This window comes from Hirundo rustica, chromosome 2 (genome assembly GCF_015227805.2).
Source record: "Hirundo rustica isolate bHirRus1 chromosome 2, bHirRus1.pri.v3, whole genome shotgun sequence".
Lineage (NCBI taxonomy): Eukaryota > Metazoa > Chordata > Aves > Passeriformes > Hirundinidae > Hirundo > Hirundo rustica.
Window position 1 is genome coordinate 94,387,760 of NC_053451.1, and position 23,519 is coordinate 94,411,278.

Genomic DNA, 23,519 nt, shown 5'->3' on the forward strand with positions numbered 1-23,519 from the left:
CAGCAAAAATGTAGTCTTCCCTCCATGGCCGCTGTCAGGGTATGCAAGTAGCTTAGAGGGAGTCTAAATGTTTTGGAATTTCTGAATATGTATTTCACAGTACTGCTGCTCATTTAGACCTAGATGACTGAACTTTCAGCAGCCACCTCAACCATCAAAATTCTTTTGTGTCTTCATTATTATTTCTTAGGATTCCACACACCAGTGAGCTGGGAGGGTCATAAATTTAATAAGGAGAAAGGGCATATTTTTCTCTGTAACCACATCTGGTTCCTCTGAGACTGCATTGGGACCTGAACAGAAAGGGCCTATTGTATCTGGAAGAGAATTGCTGTATGCACTTTGGTGCCAGATGAAAGAAATGACACATTAAATATATTTCTTTAAAGGACCCTTCCCTCAACTCAGCTCTGCCCAATGACATTCTTAGCCTAAAAGCTGAATTTCTGCCTGCTTCGTCTGAATTTTTTGTGTGTGTGCTGATGTTGAGTGAGTGCTATCTTTAAGGGATTTGCAGAATATTGTAGGTGTTCTTTCTTGCGTTCCCAAGATGCAGTTCATGGGCTAGCTGTGGCATAGAAACCTTCTGTATGAAACCCACAGCAGGACACATAGAATGTGTCACAAGACATACACTGCACAAAGGGTATTGACTCACAGGTGGACTTGGTTGTGCATCCCTCAGTCTGATGCCCCACACATTAAGTTGCCTTTCTGGAGAAGACTTTGGGAACACAGTTTTGCACAAGGGAGATGGAAGATGAACCCACAAGGCTGTTTATTTAAGAGGAGACACTCAGCATTTATTTCTTCTGGGTGGTTGTTTCTCATCAAAAGCCAACTGCTGGATAAAAGTCAGCATTTGAATCTTTGTTGGAATATTTGCATGCTGGCATGCCTAGAGGTTTGACTACCCAGATCTTTTTTAACTCCTCCCTGTGTTTAGAGGCTTAAAGAAACAGCAGAAGTCACTTACAGAGAGACAGTAATGATGTAACTAACGTTTTATTTTGCTTTGTTTTGTAGGTTTCCAAGGTCAGCCTGGTTCACCTGGTCTGCCAGGAACTCCAGGAACCCCTGGTCTGGATGGTTTGCCAGGAGTTCCAGGTTTACAAGGCCAAAAGGTAGATGTCAGCTGCTGATATTCATATCTGTGACTCCCCATGTTGACAGGAACGTGTGCAAGGAAAAACACTTCAAAAATTGGCCAAACTGCCTTTCATTTTAGGTTTCCCACTGTGCACACAAGGGGATAGAGTAGATGGTTGACATTAACACTTTTAAGGGGCCTACAGCTCTGAAGTCATGTATAGAAGTCTATACATTAGCCCTATACCTCGTGATTTAAATACATTTAGTAAATAATTTATTGGTTTTGATGTTTTGATTCCTACTCCGTTGTGCTTCTTTGGCTAGGGTGAACCTGGTGTGGGTCTGCCTGGCCCTAAGGGGTTGCCAGGCCCCCCTGGCCCAGCTGGCATCCCTGGAGAAAAGGGAAATCCAGGACTGCCTGGTTTACGTGGCGAGCAAGGCTTTCCGGGCATACCTGGACAGCAAGGATTCAGAGGTAACATCGCTGGAAAAATACAGTTCTGTATTTGTATTTCTTTTCAAAGTCACTCTCCTGCAGATGCAGCAAAAAGTCTGTTCATCACTGAAATATCCTACTGATATCTCAGGGATTTTCCCCTTTCCCTTCTCATTTTTTCCTACCACCCACCAGTAGCAAATGCTAGAAGCAAAGAGCAGCTCTTCTTCCAAGCCCAGGCTTGGAGGTGTTGATGGCTGAATGAGGTCTCCTTGGCCATGTGCTTCCAAAGCACCTTGTCTGCACCTTCAGCAAGCAAGATGTCAAACAGCATCAGGGAATGCTTGGTCTATATTTTCCCTGTCTCTCTGCAGGTGACCCTGGTCTCCCAGGTCTCCAAGGCTTGCAGGGCCCTCCAGGTGCACCGGGGCTGGGGCCTCCAGGATTGCCAGGACCTGCCGGGCAGCCGGGACCCCAGGGACCACCAGGTGAGCAGAGAATACTCCCATGATGCTGTTTAAGAGAAGAATTTTGGCGTAAGTGGATAACACAGGTAAAAGTCTTGCTTGAGAACTTCTTGCAGTGTGAGGTTGATGTGGGGGTGGATGGGGGGACATACCAGTGGGCCTTCTCCATGGGGTCCAAAATGCAGGGCAAGGCCTCCTGAGAGGATTGCTGGCATTTGGATTGGTCTCCTCGAGTCATTGGTGGGTAACAGATACAGGTTCAAAGCCTCCCTTAGGAAATGAGGTCTTCCTCTCTGCTGTCTGCCTTTGAGTCTTCATCCTCCGTGCCATAATCACAGGTGGACATGGTCAGATGTGCTTATTAATGGTTTTCCTAGGTTTTTTGTTAAGGACTAATCCTGTATCTTCTGTTCTTCCTAGGTTTTCCTGGAGTAAAAGGAGAAAGGGGCTTCCCTGGTGTCCCCGGTCTAGATATGCCAGGACCGAAAGGGGATAAAGGTAGCCCAGGCCAGCCGGGAGTCCCAGGCTCTGTGGGGTTGCCTGGCCTGCCAGGTCCACAGGGGGCTGTTGGACTGAAAGGATCAGCAGGTAAATGCCTTGTCCCTCAGAAATCAGCATCTTTGACAACCATTTCATGAAGTTGTGGGAGCACACCCTTTCACTAGGTTAGGAATTGATTGATCAAAGAGCCCAAGCTTGGGAAAATGCATGGACTGACATCAGTAAAGCAGCTCTGTGCTCGTGTAACTGAGCTGCTGCTCAAGTCCTTTCATGGATCAAATCCAGCAGGCTGAAGGAACTAGCCTTTCTCCTGTAATAATGAAAGGGGATTATTCTGCACAGTTTTGGTGACAAGAGTATGGTTTTAATAATGCCTTTGTTAATGACAGCATTGTTTGCTGTAATAGAAAGTTTTAAGAATTTGTCGAAAACCCATTACAAACTGTTTTCCTCTGCTTTTCGTAATACTGTTTTTACTGTTGTTTTCTCTATTGGGCTGTTTTAGTTTAATCATCTTCTTTGAACCATTTTTCCTTAAGTAGTGCAAGTCCTGATATGATAGGCAGTAAATAATTCTGTTTCTTGTACTTCTTTACACTGCTTGCTTTATTTTTTTAATCGACTCTTCTCCTTTGGCTTCAGGACCCAAAGGAGAAATGGGAGTTATGGGAACACCTGGATTGCCAGGAACTCCTGGACCAGTTGGAGATCGAGGCTTACCTGGTGAAAAAGGTAAGAGAGAGATTTTCTCAAAATAAAAATTGTAAACCCCACCTTTTCCCCAAGAGAAGTTGGGAAATAAGGGGTAGACATGGCCTAAGGAATGGTTTATGTCAAGTAACTTTCCTCTAAGTTAGAAATAGTATAAAAAGCTAGGAGCAGCCTAGCCTTTTATTTGGGCACCAAGACATGATTTTTGACCCATTCTTCAAGAATATAAGGGTTTGCTAGGTGTGGGACTGCTACAGGTATTAGTCCAAGAAAAATACACTGTTTGAAATTATTAAAAGCCTCAGAAAGTCTTAATTAAAAGCCTCAGATAATGCCCTGTATTACTGCCAAGCTCCTGTCCTTATTGTCTCAAGAGTCTAAAATTAATGGCTGTGAAGTGGGAAAAATATGTCAACTTTCTGAGAGAGCTATTGTGAAGTATATTTAAAAAAAAAGTCATAGAAGCTGTTCCAGAATATCTAAATAAATAGCTAATTTAGTTTGTTACTGTCTACTGAATAATTTTGCCAAGTTTTGTATGCCACTATAACATTCAGTGCTGTCTCTGTGTAGGTAGCCAAGGTTTCAAAGGTGTAATTGGACCACAGGGTGATCCTGGTGTTAAGGGAGATAAAGGTGAAGCTGGTCTCCCAGGAAAACCTGGAACAATAGACAACATGGACATGGTTAGCCTCAAAGGCCAGAAGGGAGATCAAGGAGAAAAAGGTAACTATTCTCTAACTGTGAGTAAGTGGAATTAACACTCATATACTACCAAGCAGCAGTACTTTGAATTCAGTTTTGCATTAGTTTTAGGCAACAGTTTTTAAAGAGTTTCACACTGCAAATATAGGTATTTTTCTGGTGTTTTCCAACTCTCTAGAAAAAAAGATTAATCACAGAGCAAGAGGGTTTTGGTTGAATAGAAGAGGTGCAATTTATAATTGAGTTTACCTCTTTCATCAGAAGACTCTCTGAAAAGAAAGAAATTCTAAAAGTAAAAACTGGAGCTTTCCAGAAGGGAAAAGCTGTCTTTCACGTAAAACATGTAGTTGTATCCGTGAAGATCAACTGATAGTTTAAGAAAAAATGTGAGCAGCCTTTTTTGGCATGTGTTTCTTTGTGACCTGAAGAAAATTCAGGAAAGAAATGCATTTATGCCACTGATACCAACAGATCAACTTACGTCAGTTTAGAAACATCTGGAAGTATGCAGGAGAAAGGCAATCAGTTTACTCTTTAGAAACTTCATGGTTATAGAATTGTTAGCTTTTTTGGTAATACATTTTTCTTAAATTTTTAGTTTTACTGCTAATTGATAAATTAGTTGTTCAAAATAATTTTCTCTCCTGTACTTCTTTACAAAGAAAAAAAAAATCATGCATATTTTGCATACTTTTCATATTTGTTCTTATTATCAATTACTTCATATTAAAAAAAAATTTTTAATAAATGGTAACTGTTTTTGTTAAAATAGAAGTGTAGATCTTAGAAGGAAGCTACTGAGATCCTGTGGTCTTTAATTTCCCTCAACCAAATCCTTCAGGCTTAATAGTATATCATGTTTTCTGAAACAATTAGCGTTCTTTTCACACTTTCTGATTTCTCCCCAGTTTGGCTGCATCCTTGTTAGAGTGCTCATTGCTGAAACAAGCAAAGTACTTAGGCCTGTCTAGAATGAAATTGCCCTTTCTTGAAACAACAGCTGACTGAGTTTGTGATTAGTTATAATTCTTAGTCCCTTAGTTCTGGATGACTGCCTGTGTAATAATTTTTCATTTTGTATGCATGTTTTTGACTTCTTATCACACACGTGGTACATTACACTTTTTTATTTTCACTGTGATGATTTTCAAGCTTCACTCCAACTCTTCAAAAACCTTCTGTAGTCTAATCCTGTCCTCTTTTTGAACCTTTCCTTTTGAGTGTCATCTGTACATCTCATCAGTGTATTCCAGGGCAGACTCCTTTCCAGTTTGACAGCGAATCACTAATAACTATACTATGTTGTATTTGAACTGTGGAAACAGGAGAATATCCCAGTCTTAGCTACCTCTTATCTCCATGTCCTGGCTAATTGTCAGAAGGAGATCTGGGCTCACGTGTTCTGGTTGGGTCTCAGAGAAACCTGGGCATGTGGGTAAGTAGTGCCTTGCAGCTTGGGCAGCCAGGGACCGCAGGGGAGGGCATGAGCGAGTGTGGAGTACAACTGCCCTTCAGCTGAGATGCAGCTTCTGAGAGTACTTTTAATGAAGCTCCCAGCCTACAAAGATTTCATCTAGTTTATTTTTTCTCATTTGTTTCTGATCTTGATATATACAGTGGTAGGTAAACTCTTAAAACCACACAGGTTGTTTTCACTATTTCCTTATCTACTACTGGCATGTAGGATGTTTAATTTTATTTTGTTTCTAGAAATCTAAACTAGACACACTTGTTACATGCAAATAAAGAAACCTTTGCTGAGAAATTCAGATGGTTAATTGCTCTGGTTTCTAATTGACTAATCTCTCCAGCACTAAGAATGCATGCTTGTGAACTTCTGTGCTCTACCTTTTCCTGACCACACACAGTCTACAGACTGGCCTGGCTCACACAGCCTGGAAGAGTAGGTTCCAAACAGATCCCAGCTGGCAAATTTCTGCTCTTATCTCGTCCTCTTCAACCAAAAGATACTTAGTACCAGCAGAAAAAAAATAATTTAGTTATACTCCATAACTTTGCTGATCTTTTGGCTGCCTTCATTCCTCTAGACATGAATATCACAGTAATGTTTTTAGAAGCTTCAAAAATACAAACTGTGCAGAGAAGACACAGAATTTTGGTGGCATATTATCAGTGATGCTTAATTAAAAAAATTTGGGTGTGGACATCTTGAAATTTTTTCATAAATGCTGCTTATTTAAAAACATTCAGTGACTTATCTTCAGTAACCTGTTGTCCTGCATCTCTGTGCAACACTAACAGAATTGTTTATGACCAAAAAGCATGGACACAAGGTTGGAGAAGAGGCACACTACAGACTAAGAGATCAAGCCTTCTGAAGGTGCTTTAACATTAAATAGAACAGGGAAAACAGCAAATTTCTGGCTGTTTACTAAATACATGTGCCTTTTTAGAGAGCTGAACAGTCAAATCAATAATTTCTGTTAACACCTGTCAGCCACTTTTCAAATAACTCATTAATCTAACTCAAACACAAATTAATTTCAATTTCTTTTGTAGATATAACTTGCTTCGTAATTTGCACAGACACCCATGAAATTGCAAAAGTCTTCAGCCTTTCCTCAGTACTGGTTTGATGATTGGAAAGTTGTGTTTTACTCAGCCGTTTCCTTGTTCATCAGAGAGAAGCAGCAGTGATCAAAAATTAACTAGAAGGACTATTACATGTTATTACAGTAAGTTGTAATAAAACTGATCTCACTGTGCTTTTCTTTTTGGTGTCCAGGGGACCATGGAGAAGCAGGAGAAAAAGGCCTACGTGGTGATTATGGAGAACCAGGAATTCCAGGGAGAGATGGTGAACCTGGTACTCCAGGGCAACCGGGTATGTCTGAAGCTAACAGCAGATAGACTGTTTTTCAGGTATTTTAAACTTTGTTGATGCATGAGATTCTTAATTTCTCTGTTGTCTGTAGGACCAAAAGGTGATCAAGGCCCCCCAGGGTACCCAGGGGATCCAGGAGTTCCAGGACAAAAAGGATCAGTCGGTGAAATGGGTTTGCCAGGTACTGATTGCTAGGAATTGCTTCTCATTTCTTCTTCAGCTTAATACAGAACATTATGAGAAACCTGTATGGAATATTTGTTGGTGTAGATCTACTAAAGAATTGCACTGTTTGGAGTGATTGAATGTTAGGTTTTTGGGACACTGCTTTTCAATCCTATTGTGATCTACTAATAAAAGGATGGTTTCCTAAGTTTGTACGTGCAAATCCTTTAGCTGGATGTTTAGGTTTTCTGTATTTGTTTCGGGCAGGCAGTTTTTTGAGTGGTGCCTGTTTGTCTGTCTCTGTCTCTGATAGTCTGTGAACTGCATTAAGCTTCTTGTATATTTTCCCCCTTCTAAAAGGTTTGGTGAGTTGCTGTGTACTGAGTGTCAATTATGAACTGTAGGGGTCTGGGAATAATGGTGTTGGGGAAGGGATTGGTAAAGATAAAATAGAGAACCTACAACTCAGCATGGAAACTGTCACCATTGGGACAGCCTTGTGTCTAGCATATTTAGGAAATCAGATGTAAAAGTCTGAAATGGTTAAATGAAAAAATACGCTGCAGAAGAGCCACTTTGTCACTGCAGTACTATTAGACATTATTCAAATAACGTTTTATTCAGTTCATATTTTTAGCAAGATCTTTGTTTACTCTGAACCCAAGATTATCTCCTATGCGTAGAGTTTATCATCCCATAAAAAGTCCCATTTAGAGAGTGAATCTCAAAAGAAAATTTTCTTACTTTTATAGTTCTGAATAGCTAAAGCAATGCTGAAACATCAGTGTCAACACTGCTAGGGTACCACTGGTTCTGATGCACCCATTTTTCCATTCCCTTTACTAGGAACACCTGGAGAAAAAGGTCTTCCTGGAGTACCAGGTTCACCAGGCACACCAGGGTTCCCTGGGCAAAAAGGTGAAAAAGGAGACAAAGGAGCACCAGGTTTTCCTGGAATTGGCTTTCCAGGGGCTCCTGGTGAGAAGGTATTTATACCCCTAAAGATTTGGTTATCTCTACCAAGCACTTGAAAAGATGCTGTTGGCCTCTAAGATGTTTTGTTATATTTTCTATTATGCTATTCTAACTGCCTTATGAAAAACTTGAAAGGTCTGTATATGTTCTGGCTTAGATGCATTTTGTTGGATGGAACTAATACCTCCAGAGTTCTCTGCTCAAAATAGGCTAATTCACCGTGCTAGAGATGTAGGGAAGGGGAAGAACTTTTAAAAATACTAAGTCAATAATGCGAAAAGGGCAAATAATCACACTGAAATAATATTGCTGTACTTTTACAAGGATACTATACAGTGCTCAGATACTACTGAAAAGTGAACACTATTAATACTGTCTGTAAATTTTAATTTAATCTCTAATAGTATCTAATAGGATTCTCATTTGTTTCATATTCTTTTTCCTAGCTGTACAGTGACAGTTATAATGAATTTATAAGTAAAAATGGTAAAAATAATACCTGCTAATCTGGTAGCAGACTTACTGAGGACTCATCAAAAGACATTTTTTTAAAATGATGAAATGTAATAAGTAAGTTAAGAGGCTAATTTTAAAAAGACTATGTATAACCATCCTAAAAATGCATAGAAAACTGCTTATTTCCATATGTAGTTATTAAGCAATTGCTAGATTAGTTAAAAACTCTGATAGTGGAATTTAACACCAAATTTAATCCTAAATTCCATTGTGTAGGAGTGGAAAAACAATGGAATTCTTTAGAAGTCAGATGGATAAGAGGGGTGACATCTACCACTGCGTACAGACAGACATCTACACTGCATACTGGTTTTGAATGAATGTCTGGATTTTATGTGTTCTGCTTCTTCTAGGGAGAACCAGGAAGAACGGGTAGTCCAGGTTTATCTGGAGAAAAGGGTGAAAAGGGTAGTGCAGGAATTCCTGGAATGCCGGGTGCCCCAGGTCCCAAAGGATCCCCTGGCATGGCAGGATTTCCAGGCAAGTATTTGTGTTTTTATAAAACAGAAACTGCAGTGGAAAAATAAAGTAAAAATTATATCAAATATTCCACGTGGAAACACATTCTTTCTCCTTTCTTTAGGAAGTCCTGGCCGCCATGGAGACAAGGGTGAAAAAGGACTTCCTGGCTTAAGTGGGATTCCAGGTTTAAAAGGAGAACCAGGTAAAAAAGAAATGTGAACTACCAAAGGACACTTAAAATATTGTTCATCTCTAGGCAGTGTCTAAAACAAAATCTTTTGCATTCTACATTATTTCTGTCTCAGATATTTCACAGTGCGTTTTTTCATTTCTTAAGCAAAAAAGACGTTGCTATTTCCTAGGTAAATCTGAGTCGGTGTAGTGGGGGGCTCATATTTCTTTTGCACTGTTAGAGGAATAGATTTTACCCCCTTCCACAAGACCGGTTGTTGTTACAGCCATTACTTCTGTTGTTTCTGAGTTAATTTAAAAACAATAAAGTTGATCTTTATGCCCAAACCTGAATCACCACATTAGCATCATTTCACAGCTGTTAGAAAGGAAGTAGAATATGGAGGAGGGGAAGTCCATTGCTGTTCTGAACATTTTTGGAGTCTTCTCAGTTTTTCAGCTGCAGGTCACATCATCTTACAGGACAATGTACTGTGCTGTTCACAAGTCTTTGCTAGAGCTCCTGCATTCTAAACTCACTAAGATTCATGATAATTAGCTCTGTCAAAATCTTTAATACTAGAGCCCTGTCTCAGACTGATTTAATTGAGAAGTAAACTCAGTGAGAAGTCACACTGAAGACATCATGCAATATCTGCTTGGTCTCTGTGGGAGCAAAAGAAAAAGTAAAGTTTTTCTTGAGAGAAAAAATAAATAATTATCGTTAAAATGAAAATGTCAATGGTTTTTCAGGTGAACCTGGTGTTCCGGGTCCTGCTGGTGCCATTGGTCAGAAGGGTGAACCAGGTTATGATGGGATTCCGGGTGCAGCTGGTGCAAAGGGTGAACAAGGTACTGTGCCTGTCATCTTCACTTCCCATGGTATGAAAATGCACAGACAGGCTGCACAAGAGCAGCTGGGAGAGGTGTGTACTGGCTTTGAGTCCTTTGGATGAAACCTTAGAAAATAGAGTCAGTATTGGTCTCTTAAAATCACCCAGCATTGCAATGTGATCATTTCGATGAGCAACTGTATTTAATCAGTGTAATCTTGAAAGAATTTTTTCAACAAAAGCTGGTAATACTCTAAAGAATTGTGTTTTGGAATTAATTTCAGCCTGCGACCTAGCTGTGAAATAGTGGAGCAGCCTTGCCTTTTCTTCGGGTAGGGTTTATAGTCAGACAGGACCCATTGTGCTAAATACAATAGCAGTACATAGCAAAAGCAATCTCTGCCCCAAAGAACTTTTGCATAAGCCATTTATTTGGAGTTTGTATTTGCATAATAGAGTTTCATTCATTACAGGTTAAATGCAAGTACTTTCCCAACTTCTCATTTTTGCTGTCTCTGTACCACAGGTCTTCCAGGTAGAGGACTTCCAGGATTTCCCGGTGCAAAGGGAGATAAAGGTAAAACACTTACTTAAACAATTCTAAACCTCCTTCCCAGCACACTATAACCATAATTCTGTAATGCAGACATGCTTTCTTCTTCATTCTTTTATATTCTATGCCTTCTCAGAGCAGGCAGAAGCTCTGAGAGGTTCGAATACTGATTTCTGTTACAGTGGCAACACCTTGGAGTTAGATATACCCTAAAATAGGTAATTATTCATAGTGTGGAATTTACTGCAAGTGGTGTGATGAGGTAATATAAATAACTCCTGTATTTGTGTGCTGTGCTTTTGACTCCAAGTATTTTGGTTTTCCTACTAATTTTGCAAGAATCAAAATTTAGTGAGGCTCTGTGCACCACACAGCTGTAGGTATTGGTTTTGTGGCCAGGTTACTGCAGTAATTTTTTTACCTGAATCTGTCTTGCAGCCCAGATGTATTAATTGCTAAAACAGTTATTTACTATAGCTCAGTAGAGCATGTCTAAGCTATGCACAGGAGCACGGTGCAGAGATGCAAAAGAAAGCAGAGTCCTGATGAGATCTCACTGATCTCATAAATTTTATTACCTGGGCTCAGGACTTAATAGCTTGGGTAGAGCCACATGACTATGACAATTCAAGTCCTCTTATGTTCTCTGAAAATTGTGTCACTACACTATGCGGTGAGAATGGTTTGATTGGCTTGAGTCAGTGCTTGTTCAAGGTGTCTGTAATGCACCATGCTCCATTTTATGAAATAAGTATATCTTAGACACTTGGCTGCAATAGATGCAGTAGTGAAGAAATACGAAACTGCTGTTCATAAAGGAAATTGTGTATAATGGGGGAATTTTCAATTTTAACCATCTGAAAAACACAATTCAACTAGTACATCCATGAAATTAACATGACATGGCAGATTTTGAAGAACTTACATAGCTTTTAAATATCAATGCCCTACCTCACTCATTCATTCTATTTATACAGGAAACTTGTCAGGACAATCCAAAGTGATAAACCAGAATTTCAGGATATCTTTTATTTACCAACTTAGTCTAATTAACAGCCATTAACTGTTGCAAAAGCCCTGATGTTAGAGAACTTAATAAATTAAGCAAATTTTCTAATCATAGCTTGGTAGGCATGCAGAGCACTAGATTATGAGAACACTTCTCTCCCCTTCCCCATTTCTCATTTTGTCAGCTCAGCTCATTAAAAATATCTGGGTTTAGATAAATACATATTCTATTTACATAATTTGTGTTCTAAATGTATTGTAGTTCCAAAGAAGCAAGTCCAGATTTTAAAAACTTTGGTCCGCTCAGGCAGAGAGCCAGGGAGAGTGTTCTCTATAAATTTTGTTTCTCTTATATAATTGTACTTATACCAATTACTCTATCTTCTTTTGCTCAATCTAAAATTAGATTGAATTGCAATTGTTAACTGTTTGTACAAGCCCGAAAGTAAGTACAATGGGTCTAAATCTAGATCTTAGTAAAAAAGTATTCCGTTTTTCTCCAGGAGCAAGTCCTTTTGTGCTTAGTCAAGCACAGCAGCCGTTACTTGACTATGACAATAATAATTGCTGCAGAGTAAGGGTTGGGGGCGTTATAATATTTGTGTAAGGAGTGGTAGAGGGATGCTGAATGTTAATCTATTTTAAGAGTGACTAAAAATAGCCCAGTGATGAGTTCAGATAAGAAAAAGTATGTCAGTCAAATTACTTTCCTTATATTTTATATCATAACGTGAAGAATAATACAGTTTTCCCGGAGCTTTGCATTTTTGTAGAAACGTATAAAGTTAAGGTCAGTGTTTTCAAAAAGAATAAAGCTTACTATGAGTGGATAATAAGGCAGAAGTTTACAGTGATTGTGATCTTCTCGCTAATCATGTTCTGTGGTTGTTTCAAATCTTAGGTGCAAAAGGCGAAGTGGGTTTTCCAGGATCCCCAGGAAGTCCGGGGGTCCCGGGGCTGAAAGGGGAGCCAGGATATGCGGGTCCACCAGGCCCTAAGGGGAGCCAGGGTCTGCCTGGGCTTCCAGGGAGTGCGATTGAAGGCCCTAAAGGAGACAGGGGACCCCAAGGCCAACCTGGACTTCCAGGTAATTCTTTATCTTTAGTATTAAAGTATTGCTGTTCATCGAGCCTCACCTAATTAATTAATTAATAATACAATCAACATTGCATATCTTTGTTTATCCTCTTCTCTCAGCTCAGAGAAAAGCCTTGTTCACAGGCAGTTTTGGCAGTATGTCCTAGGACAGGCTGATTTTATGTCCTCAAGCAGTTGGTTTTGTCCAGAAATCTTTCTAATGTTGAGAAGGTTGCCTCCCATTTCTGTGTTTCCCTGTGGACTTCATTTACTGTTTTGAGGCATCCAGGGCTGTATGTTCCTATGTCCTGGAGGGTTAATGTATTTAAAAATGACCCAGCTTGGCCTCTCCATGGCAGTGGCCTGTGCTAGAGGCTAAGGAGGGGAGTGGAGCCGAGCTACAAAATATCTTTTTGCTTGAGGATTGACTTATCTGTGTGTCCTTATGGAAATGTGGAAAATGTGGAAAAAACCTCTATTTTCAATCAGCCACAGACTGAGAGATGAATGAATAAGGAGTCTCCCTGCAGCAGATTCTCCAGCTTACTTTCTTGAAATGTTACAACAATTATTTTGGTTCTGTCCATGTGTAGACCCTGTTTGCCCTCCATCAGATACTGCTGTAAACCAGTTTTGCTATTAAATACTCTTGTCTTCTGGTTTTTAGGTTTACCAGGTCCAACAGGGCCGCCAGGACCTCCAGGTCTGAAAGGGGCCAAAGGAGAGCAAGGGAGCAATGGCTGGCCAGGGACTCCTGGGAGTCCAGGAATGAAAGGGGATCCAGGTTTCCAAGGACTGCCAGTAAGTTACTTTCTGTACACTCCAGATTTGCTGAAAGCTGGTTCTTGTAATTAATAGATATATTAATCATACAGTTTCTTGTTCAAAATAATGATATTTTATGATCAAAGTACCTTTGGACTCACTGCTGATGATGTAAAGTCAATTTGAAAGCATTTCAGTGCTCTCTTTGGAAAGGCTACCCCAGTGAGCTAATGAACTTATTAGAAATTTATAGATAGTGAGTGGTAACACACAACACCCAAAATATAATTTACAGTGTTTTAACGGTACGGGATGGCTGAAGCACATCCATAAATCCGGTAAATGCATTAGTAGTTAATTTTAAAGGTTGCATATTTCACGATAAATTGCCTTCTGAAAATACCTGAACTGTTTGCTTTTGTTATGAAAGCTCTCAAATAAAGTGCAGTTTCAGTACTGTCAGTGATGAAATATTGCTGCTGATTTAGAACTACAAACAGGCAGTACTATTAATACATTTTTGTCATGTATTATTCATTTTTCCTGGGCTAAAATAGTCCCTTTTTGATATACTAGCGAGAATGAAGTAGAATAGGACAGCCACCCAGAACAGTTGGTCTTCTATATTATTTCTCTGAGTGTATGATCCCCTTTTCCACACTGAAAAATATGATCTATTTTTGAACTTTTCATCTACTACTCTGAGAATGGAGGTCATTTAGCCCAGAGTAGGAGCAGGCTCAGAGGGGACCTTATCACTCTCTACAACTCCCTGAAAGGAAGTTGTAGACAGATGGGGCTTGGTCTCTTCTCCCAGGTAAGAAGTGACAGGACAAGAAGAAATGGCCTCAAGTTATGCCAGGGGAGCTTTAGATTGGATATTAGGAAACATTTATTCACTGAAAGGGTGGTCAGGCATTGGAATGAGCTGCCCAGGGAAGTGGTGGAGTCACTATACCTGGAAGTGTTCAAAAAATGCGTGGATATAACTCTTGAGGTGTTTGGTTTAGTGGTGAACATGGTGGTGATGGGTTAATGGTTGGATTTGAAGATCTTACTGGTATTTTCCAATCTTAACAATTCTATTAAAAAAAGGACAATAGTAACAACAAAAGTAATATTTATGGAAAAAAGGATGAGAAAATTCCTAGTGTACAAAAGGAAGAAAGACTCAGGAATAAAGTTCTGATATGAAAGGCAGGACTTTAAAGGTCCACTCTATTCTTGATAATGCATAGATCTAGTGCATCTTTTTCTGCATCCAGGAGTCACTTCACAGAGACATTAAGACATTTTTATATCTGATACCATACTGTATCATACCATACCAGCTTTGAAGGTAGTAAAATCCAACATAACACTCCAGTATATTTTTCCTAGTTTAATAATTTGCACTACTTCTGCAGAGAAATAAATTTCTGTACATCAGGAAATTGTAAAGCTTTTCACTGGTTGATATACCAGTCTGAGACTGTTTGCTGAGAGAGAATGGGAAGTGCCTAAGGATTTTGATTCCATGTCTTCAATCAGAAAAATGTTTCACTGTCCTCGAGCCATAATTCATAGTAGCAGGTTCTTAACTCTGTGTGAAATGCTGCAGTGAGAGTGATATTAAATATTAAGCTTCCTCTGGTGATGCATACTAAGATGAATTTCTAATGTCTTCATCCTCCCCAGTGTGACAGGCTCCTGCCCTGATTATGGCTCAATTGCTCATACCAGGTCTCCAGGTGCATGGTGACCTATATCAGTAGGGAGATTTTGTTGCAACATGAGTGACACAACCTGCCTAAAAATTGTATACAAAAAAAAGTAAATGCAGAGATCAGACTGTGAAATACAAATCTCATGGGTTTTTTCCTGTTCCTTTTAGTGTTGAAATGAGAGAACAAACATTTTCCTGAAATAGTTTTGTTCTCTTTGGAACAGATCCAAAAAAGAAGTTGTTTGCCAAGCTGTATCTGATGAGAAAAAAAAAGTTTAAGCAATGCATACCGTTGTGGAAAACATCCTTTGATGGAAAGCTTTCAGTAAACATCTCTTAGAAATGTTTTTTCTAATTATAACCTAAAATAGATATATATATATAAATATTAAATCTCCCTCTTTTAATGTGATTGACTCATAAATGCCTTCTGAATCAAAGTTAGCCCTCCTGTTTTGGGCTTCAGAAGTTCACATATTATGATATGAAGAGACAGCCATTTCTTTAAACACTCCTCCATACTGTGACTGTGGCTGAAGGAAACCAGGGGATCTTATTTCATTCATGCCTCCCTTAGCACTCTTGAAGGTAGAATTTCTTTTGTTTAACTTTGGAGTCTTTGGAAGTTTAACTGTGGGCATCCATTTTTGAGCTAGTCATCTCTTCTCCCTTTATAATCAGTGGAAAGAATTAGACATTTGTCATTCTTCTCACCTTAGATATTTATATCTAACTTGCACTGAATGAAAAATCACTCCTGTGTGCCTATTCTATTGTTCTGCAAGTACGATGACTCCTACTGCTGGTATTATTTTTCACTGGGTATTCAATTCACATCTCCAGCTTCTGGTTGGTAGGTTACTTAGCAAAGGGATTTTATTTCTTTCCTCCGCCTGTGTTCCACATTTTATTATATAGTGAACTGTTACTGTCATACCAATTCAGTGAGGGAGAAACTCTGAACTATACTTACAAGCTTTTTTGCAGATGATCTTCAACAGACAAAAAAAGAAAAGGAAATTGGCAGCCATTTGAATGACTGTTTACAGTGTCTTTTGAAATAGGGTCTTGGTTTTCCTTGAAGTGAGGCTGCAGTGAACTTGTTGCCATTGTTTTCAGAGCTACAGTTTAGAATGAAGGCAGAAGGAGGAGTCCCCATTGTGTTTGAAGTGTTTTAAGCCATTGAGTGTTTTAGCCCTGTTGAAAAGTAAAAATCTTCAGAGGATTATAAATTGTTGAACATATTTAATTTCATTCCATGTGTGAATGTAGAAGTTTTCAAGTCTGCTGTGGTCTAGAATTGCTCCATTTAATTATCTAACTAGCAGCCTCCTGCTAGGACTGCACAGAAATTAGTATCCGCTGAGATTTGTGCTTACTGATGTTTTTCATAATAATATGGTCTATGGTTGAGAACTGCTTCATTGGCTGCAGTGCTAGCAGGACCTCATTCTGATCTGGTATCTTTGTGAGGCAAAAAATAGTTTAGAAAGAGCAAAGTGTCACTCATGTTCCTGTAGGAGAAGCTTCTTATCTAATCAAGTGAAAGAGTGACCGTTTCTTAAACTTAATGGTTTTCTCATATTATATTTTTTCCGGTAATACACACCCTATTTGAGAGTCATACCATAATAGTGTAGGATAACTATATTTCACATTTTCTTTTATGCAGGGTAGTCCTGGTTTGCCAGGAGACACCGGTCCAAAGGGTGATCTCGGACCTCCAGGAATTCCAGGTGTTCCAGGTAAGGAGAAAACTTAACATACTCCTGAAAATTATGCAAAAATGTCTCTTTCATATCCTTACTCTCTCTCAAAAGAGGTGCCCAAAGAATGCTGACTCTATGTTAATGGTTACTGAACAGGACACTACCTCAAAAAACATACAAAAAACATTGAGATTTTTCTTAAGGTTTTTTGTCTCTTTTTGTCTCTTTTTGTCTCTGTATTCTTGCATTGTAAATATAAAATGTGCGCTTTAAAAGATGGAAGTAAAATTGATTGCTAGATACTACCAATCAGGAATGTTCAAGATTTTCTTGAGAATTGAGGAGGCAAATGTTAGAGCTAGATTGAGAAAATGGGCTCTGCATGTCTTCCTTCTTGATTATATTCCTGCTACTGTTGCCATCATGTACATGAAAACACCAGGTATATAAAAAATACAGTTATTAATAGAAAAAGCATAATGCTTTTAATCTAGAGAATGATATTATTAAAGTAAGAGAACTTTGAAGAGAAGTAAGAGAAAAAATAAGAGAAATTTATTTTCAGTCATTATTTCTTTCATGACTTAGTGGTGTACTTTGTATCGTATTCCTGCAAACAGTTAAAAAGTACTTGTGCAAATAAAGTCACATCCTTTTCAGGAACATGGGGTCATACATGATTATTTCACACATATCCTTCCAAATCAATTACTGAATTTTCATGCAAATAATTTCCTTTGACTTCAGGTCCAAAAGGAACTCCTGGCTTCCCAGGCCTTAAGGGTGAGCGAGGTGACCAAGGTCTTCCTGGATCTAAAGGTATAATAAAGACTTCTGCTTTTTTTTTCCTCAAATGTTTTTGGTAAAATGGTTATTTGTGATTAATTTGTGGTTATCTGTGGCTGTAACTCCATCACCCTTTTATTCTGTTCTGTTCTATTCTAAAAACTCAGAATGTGAAACCAGATATCATGTATCAGCATCTGAATAGTCAAATCAGAATCATAGAATGGTTTGAGTTTGAATGGATCTTAAAAATCATCTAGTTTCAACCTGCCTGCCATGAGCAGGGACATCTTTCACTAAAGCAGGTTGCTCAGAGCCCCACCCAACCTGGCTTTGAATGCTTCCAGGGACAGAGCTTCTGTAGCTTCCCTGGGGAATCTCTGTTCCTCACCACCCTCACAGTAAAAAATTGTCCTCCTTAAGTCCAATCTAAATTTGCACTCTTTCTGTAAACACTTCTTTCTTTCACACTGTTGCCCCTTGTCCTGTCACTCCAGACCCTGGTAAAAAAATTCTCTCAGTCCTTCAATATAAGTCCATTTTATGTATTGAAAGGCTGCAGTGAGATCTTCCCTGGCCTTGCTTCTCCAGGCTGAACAAGCCCCGCTCTCTCAGCCTTTCTTCATGTAAGATCTCTTCCACCCCTCTGATCATTTTCATGACCTGTTCTGACAGGTACATGTCCTTTTTGTACAGGGGACCCTAGAGGTGCATATAACATTCCAGGTGGGGTTTTACAAGAACAGAGCTGAGGGGGAGCATTACTGGCCACACTTCTTGTAATACAGCCCTGTATTGGCTTTCTGGGCTGTGAGCATACATTGCTGACTCATCCCATTTTTCATCTACCTGTGTTTCCCAAGTCCTTCTCTGCAGGGCTGCTTTCAATCCATTCATCCCCCAGTCTGTCCTGATATTGAGGATTGCTCTGGCCGTGTGTAAGACCTTGCACTTGACCTTGCACTTGTCGAACTTCATAAGGTTCCTGTTGGCCCACTTGCCTCACATGTCAAAGGTGCCTCTGGATGGCATCCCTTCCTTCCAGCATATTGACTATACCACTCAGCTTGGGGCTATTTGCAAACTTGCTGAGACAACTCCATGCAACCTAAGGTCTAGACAGCTATCTCAGTCTTTTTGGCTGGAGATATCAGCACAGATAGGCTTCTGTCTGGGAAGCTTTGCAGTTTAATTCACGTGTAAATCTAGGACGTGTTGATATCTCATGACTGTCTGTGAGAGGCTCCAGTCTCTGACTGTGTAAATGGCAATGCAAGGTAATGGTTTTTTCCTTTTTTTTTTTTAAATTGTGCAATACTAAATATGTGCTGGTTTTCTTGGTTGATTTCCACAGGTTTACAAGGCCCACCAGGCCCACCAGGTCCTTTTCAGCTTATTAAAGGGGATCCTGGCTTACCTGGACCTGTAGGACCAGTTGGTCTCAAGGGATTCCCAGGACTTCCAGGTCCCAAAGGACAACAAGGTGAGAGTTTCTAATTTGTCAGTAGAAATACATTTTATGTAATGTAAAAATAGACCAAAGGTAGGCTAGATACTGCAAGATTTTTTTGTATAATATTACCCAATTTTTGTAAGCCACTTAAATTGTGTCAATGATGAAGAAGAGAGTCCTTATTGAAGCTCATCCAGAACAGATGGCTTCCTGGTGATTTTTTATAGGCTCTCACTCTGCAGTCATCACATCAGTATGTGAAGTCAGTAGTAGGCAGAATGACCTGCAACACTCTGCACATCCTTTCCCCAGAATGAATTTTTTAGGGTATCTTCTGTCATTGGTCTTGAATCAAAACTTAAATACTGTGTGTCTCTGGGAAAAGATAAGCATGAGGAAAACCACTTGATCCTGCAATGAAAAGTGCTTCCTGAGGAAGCTTGTTCAATGGTTCTAAATTTCTTCTTTTAGTCCAGATGTTGCAATTTTTATAAATAGTAGGAGAACTGCAAAAATGAGACCCACTAGAAAGTAAGAGTAAAGGGCAGGACAAATGAAATGCTGGCACAAGGACACGTCCTTCAGAATGATGGGACATGGAAAGTGGGAGCCCAGAAGTGTTAAGATTCTAAGGGAAAGCTTTTTTCCTGAATGATTTATGTTAAGTTGATGGGGAATTACTGTGGAGGATAATGAGTATTTCTTCCTAGTTAATATAGTAGATATAAAAGTTTTCACTTGAAGATGGGGATACAACTCTGCAACTTTTGTCCTTTAGGAAATAGCTATGAAATAGTCTCAGTGATTGAACACAGCATGTGTTTGCTTGTACACGATCCATTGCTCCATCAGTAGTAGTCAATTCAGTACATAAACGCAATATTGCTTTTTGAGTGGTCAGGAAAAGGAAAGCTGTAAGCATCTAAAGCTTCTGATGAGTCACAGAAGTGTTGCTATAGTGCTGATGGTATTAACTTCCTTCTCCTGAAGTGAGATTTGTGGAATTTATGTAGGATTCATAGCATACCTAAAAATCGATGAAGGGAAGACATAAAAGATGTTTGAAAACTCATTTGTGAAGAAGCTAAGAGGATACCCATTTTGCCACTGTTCATGACCCTGCTTTTTTATGGTCTGTTTTTGATTGAGTCACATGATGAGCAGAGAGAGAAGAGATTCCTTTTCATATTCCAGGCAAATGCTGGCTATTTTAGAGCATGCTCTCTCCTTCTCAGTTCTGCTCTACTACAGAATGACTTTGCCTGGATTAGCCCTCATATGTTCTCTAGATATGGAACTGTATGTTTCTGCATGAATTTAGTTTATGCCAAGGCATACCTGTGCTGTACTGTATTAAAAGCCAAAAAGTCAGAACTAACATGAAATAATATCCAATAATAATTATTCCTTGTTTTTCAACAGGGGTGACAGGACCTTCAGGTGTACCTGGACCACCTGGTAGTCCAGGGTTTGATGGTCAGCCTGGACAGAAAGGAGAAGCTGGTCCTTATGGTCCCCCAGGTAAGTCCCTGCATTCCTCAAAAACTTGATTTCTTCATGGAAAAATAGCATATGGTATTAGGTGTGAATGTATTTAATTTAATTTCTTTAGTCATGTAGGGAGAGTTCTGCTGTCTGCAGAAATAAAAGGAGCCTCTCTGTGTTGTAGGGCCCAGAGGATTCCCTGGTCCACCTGGCCCTGATGGCTTGCCCGGGGCTATGGGCCCACCAGGGGCACCATCTGTTGCTCACGGCTTCCTTGTAACCAGACACAGTCAAACCATTGAAGAGCCATCGTGTCCATTCGGAACAAGGCTGATTTACCACGGCTACTCCTTGCTTTATGTACAAGGCAATGAAAGAGCACATGGCCAAGATCTGGGTAAGTAGAGACCAAGTCAGAATTCAGTTAGAATTCACTGAAAAACAAATGTTTGTATACATGTCTCTGGTTTGTAGAACTGTATTGAGAAAATCTGTGCAATTGCTCTGGCTCAGGCCTAGGCATCCCAGAATAAGGAAGATGTTGCTAAAGTGAATACAACTCCTAATTACTGAGGTGGCTCCTGGGGTCTGGACAGTCTGATAGAACGAGGTTTGCTCAGCCTTAACAGATATTTATGGGGAGGCCTTTATTGCAGCCTACAGCAGTCTACAGGGAGGGTAGAGAGTGTGGAGTGCCTTCTCAGAGTGTCTCAGTGATAGAAGAAGCAATGGACCACAAGTATGAGATACATTTCAGTGAAACATAAATGGAAGCTTTTTTATCATGCTGGTGGTCAATCATTGTAACAGAACCCCAGAGAGATGGTTGAATTTCTTGTCTTTGGAGATCCTCAAAATCCAACTAAATCTGGACCCAAGAAACCAGATCTAACTGGCTGGGCAGTAGGGTAGATGTCCTCTAGAGGTTTATTCCAACCTAATGTATTCCATAATTCTGCCAGCAAGACTGAACTCCTTTCCTTGTGCCATTCTTTCCCCATGAAGCTAAGAGAATTCACTTCTTCTGAGAAAACTGAGCCCTCCAGAGCAAGTGTTCTCTGCCTTTGTAGCTGCTCCTGGAAATAATTGTTAGGCAGTTGGTGTTGGTTTAACAAAACTGTGTTAAGAAATAACCTTTCACTTAACATTTCAGGCACAGCAGGAAGCTGTCTTCGTAAATTTAGTACCATGCCTTTCTTATTCTGCAATATCAACAATGTCTGTAATTTTGCATCAAGGAATGACTACTCCTACTGGCTGTCTACTCCTGAACCCATGCCAATGAATATGGCTCCTATCACTGGTGATAATATCAGACCATTCATCAGCAGGTATGGTTTCAGTTCTGCTGTAGTTATAAAGTGAAAAAGCCTGTGGAAAGAGTGTAGGGTACTTTATTTTTCTGGATGAGGCTTTTAATCTGTATATTTTTATTTCCTGCCTTTAAATTTAAAGTTTGAGTTCTTTTGATGAAATGTTTCAAAGTGTGCATGTTTTCAGTTTAGACTTTGATCAAAAAGAAATCCATTTTAGGGGAAACCCAAACAAAGAGAATAGCCTATTTTGAGTATAATTGAAATGAAAAGATTTACTTTGAAATGTTGTCTTGAAAAAGCTGTGATGTACTTTGAAGGAGAAAAAATCTTGCATTTTTTCCCAATTCTTGACCGAAACACTTCTGGTTTTTGACTAGCCATAGCTAGAAGCTTTTTAGGGCTCAGTTTCCTTTTGTTTGAAAATGGTAGCATTTTTATCACGCAGTAGACTGACAGGCTTGTTCCATTGTTTTAGAAATTCTGCTTGAATACAGTCATTATTGTCTGAATTAAAGGAAACAATTGCAAAATCAATCATCTATTTTTTAATAATTCCAGATTCACAGCTAGCATAGAGAATTATGCTTATATCAGAGACATAACTGTTCTGCATCAATGCAACATGTTGAACTTTTGGTCCATTTGAAGTTTTAAGACCCCTAGAAAACCTCTTCTGGCATAATATGTCCAGTGCTGAAGGCAGAGTTATGAGCAAAAGCGTGGCAAACTGTCCCACCATTAGGTATGAATCTGACAAGGGAACCTTTGACTTACAGCTTAAGTGGTAATCATTAGATTTAGGCATTATGGTCCTTTCTGTCATTGCTTCTAATCTGTATCAGCTCTTGCTGATCCCTCTTCCAGCCATTTTTAATGAATGGGAGTGGAGATTGCTGGGAATGATTTCTCAGGTACATTCAAGAGAAAGGACAGTCCAAATCATCAGTAGGTTATATTCTGAACATCTTGGATGTTCAAAAAGCTATATGGCTCTACTGCAAAACATGTGATGTTTATTTTGCATAGTGAAATCCATCCTGTATCTGCAGCTGTTCTCTGTATTCTTACTTGGGGTTTAGAAACAAAGAAGTTGGTATATTTTGAAAATGAATGGGCAGATTGAGATTCTCGAGAGACACCACAGCTTTTGTTGGTCTTAAATTTTTGTTTGTTCATTGCATGTGGATGGAAAGGGCTTGACTTTCAGAAAAATTCAAATTGCCAACCTCTGAAATTCATATTCCTTTTATGCCATCCCATATCATGTACCCAAAATAGCCTTTAACAGTCACGTTTGAAACTCTTGCTGAAGGAGGTACTAACCAACACTTTGCCTTATCTTATGCCTACGGAATAGCTTTTGCACCGTAAATATGCGTAAGTGTGCATATGTATGTACATACGTGTGTGAGTGTGTGCATGTATGCTTATGTGTTTTTCTCCTTTTAGTCATAGCAATGAGTGAAATTGTTGTAATATTAATTTTAGAAAATGAGCAAAGACTCTTCTTTCAATTTATTAGTTGACGCTTTTTAAACAACAGTTTTCCCTGTCCAAATGTTGAAAATGTGTAGAAGTGTCACTTGCTGCCTTGAATCATAGGAGGACCTTCTACTGAAATACCATAAATCTCTTGAAGCAAAACAGAGCTCCAAGAATAGAGGCAGCTTTACATTCCTTCTTTTAACTTACGCTTTCATTGATGTGTTTCTTAAAATAACTCTCGTGCTTCTGCACTAAACATGAAGGTAGTAGGTATGAAAGCAGTCTTCACAAGGCAGAA

General features: G+C 39.3%; 1 protein-coding gene across 1 annotated transcript in view; it reads left to right on the forward strand.

Annotated features, from left to right (window-relative positions):
• Nucleotides 1–23,519, forward strand: part of COL4A1 (collagen type IV alpha 1 chain) — a 120,452-nt gene that overhangs the window by 90,168 nt on the left and 6,765 nt on the right. The window contains exons 29-49 of the mRNA XM_058419188.1: nucleotides 1,027–1,124; nucleotides 1,417–1,567; nucleotides 1,903–2,016; nucleotides 2,416–2,583; nucleotides 3,139–3,228; nucleotides 3,781–3,933; nucleotides 6,659–6,757; nucleotides 6,849–6,938; nucleotides 7,769–7,908; nucleotides 8,767–8,897; nucleotides 9,001–9,077; nucleotides 9,800–9,898; nucleotides 10,406–10,456; nucleotides 12,342–12,527; nucleotides 13,185–13,318; nucleotides 16,660–16,732; nucleotides 17,444–17,515; nucleotides 18,837–18,965; nucleotides 20,358–20,456; nucleotides 20,605–20,817; nucleotides 21,574–21,751. Of these exons, the coding sequence (XP_058275171.1) occupies nucleotides 1,027–1,124; nucleotides 1,417–1,567; nucleotides 1,903–2,016; nucleotides 2,416–2,583; nucleotides 3,139–3,228; nucleotides 3,781–3,933; nucleotides 6,659–6,757; nucleotides 6,849–6,938; nucleotides 7,769–7,908; nucleotides 8,767–8,897; nucleotides 9,001–9,077; nucleotides 9,800–9,898; nucleotides 10,406–10,456; nucleotides 12,342–12,527; nucleotides 13,185–13,318; nucleotides 16,660–16,732; nucleotides 17,444–17,515; nucleotides 18,837–18,965; nucleotides 20,358–20,456; nucleotides 20,605–20,817; nucleotides 21,574–21,751 (2,545 nt within the window). The remainder of the gene's footprint in view (nucleotides 1–1,026; nucleotides 1,125–1,416; nucleotides 1,568–1,902; nucleotides 2,017–2,415; nucleotides 2,584–3,138; nucleotides 3,229–3,780; nucleotides 3,934–6,658; nucleotides 6,758–6,848; nucleotides 6,939–7,768; nucleotides 7,909–8,766; nucleotides 8,898–9,000; nucleotides 9,078–9,799; nucleotides 9,899–10,405; nucleotides 10,457–12,341; nucleotides 12,528–13,184; nucleotides 13,319–16,659; nucleotides 16,733–17,443; nucleotides 17,516–18,836; nucleotides 18,966–20,357; nucleotides 20,457–20,604; nucleotides 20,818–21,573; nucleotides 21,752–23,519) is intronic.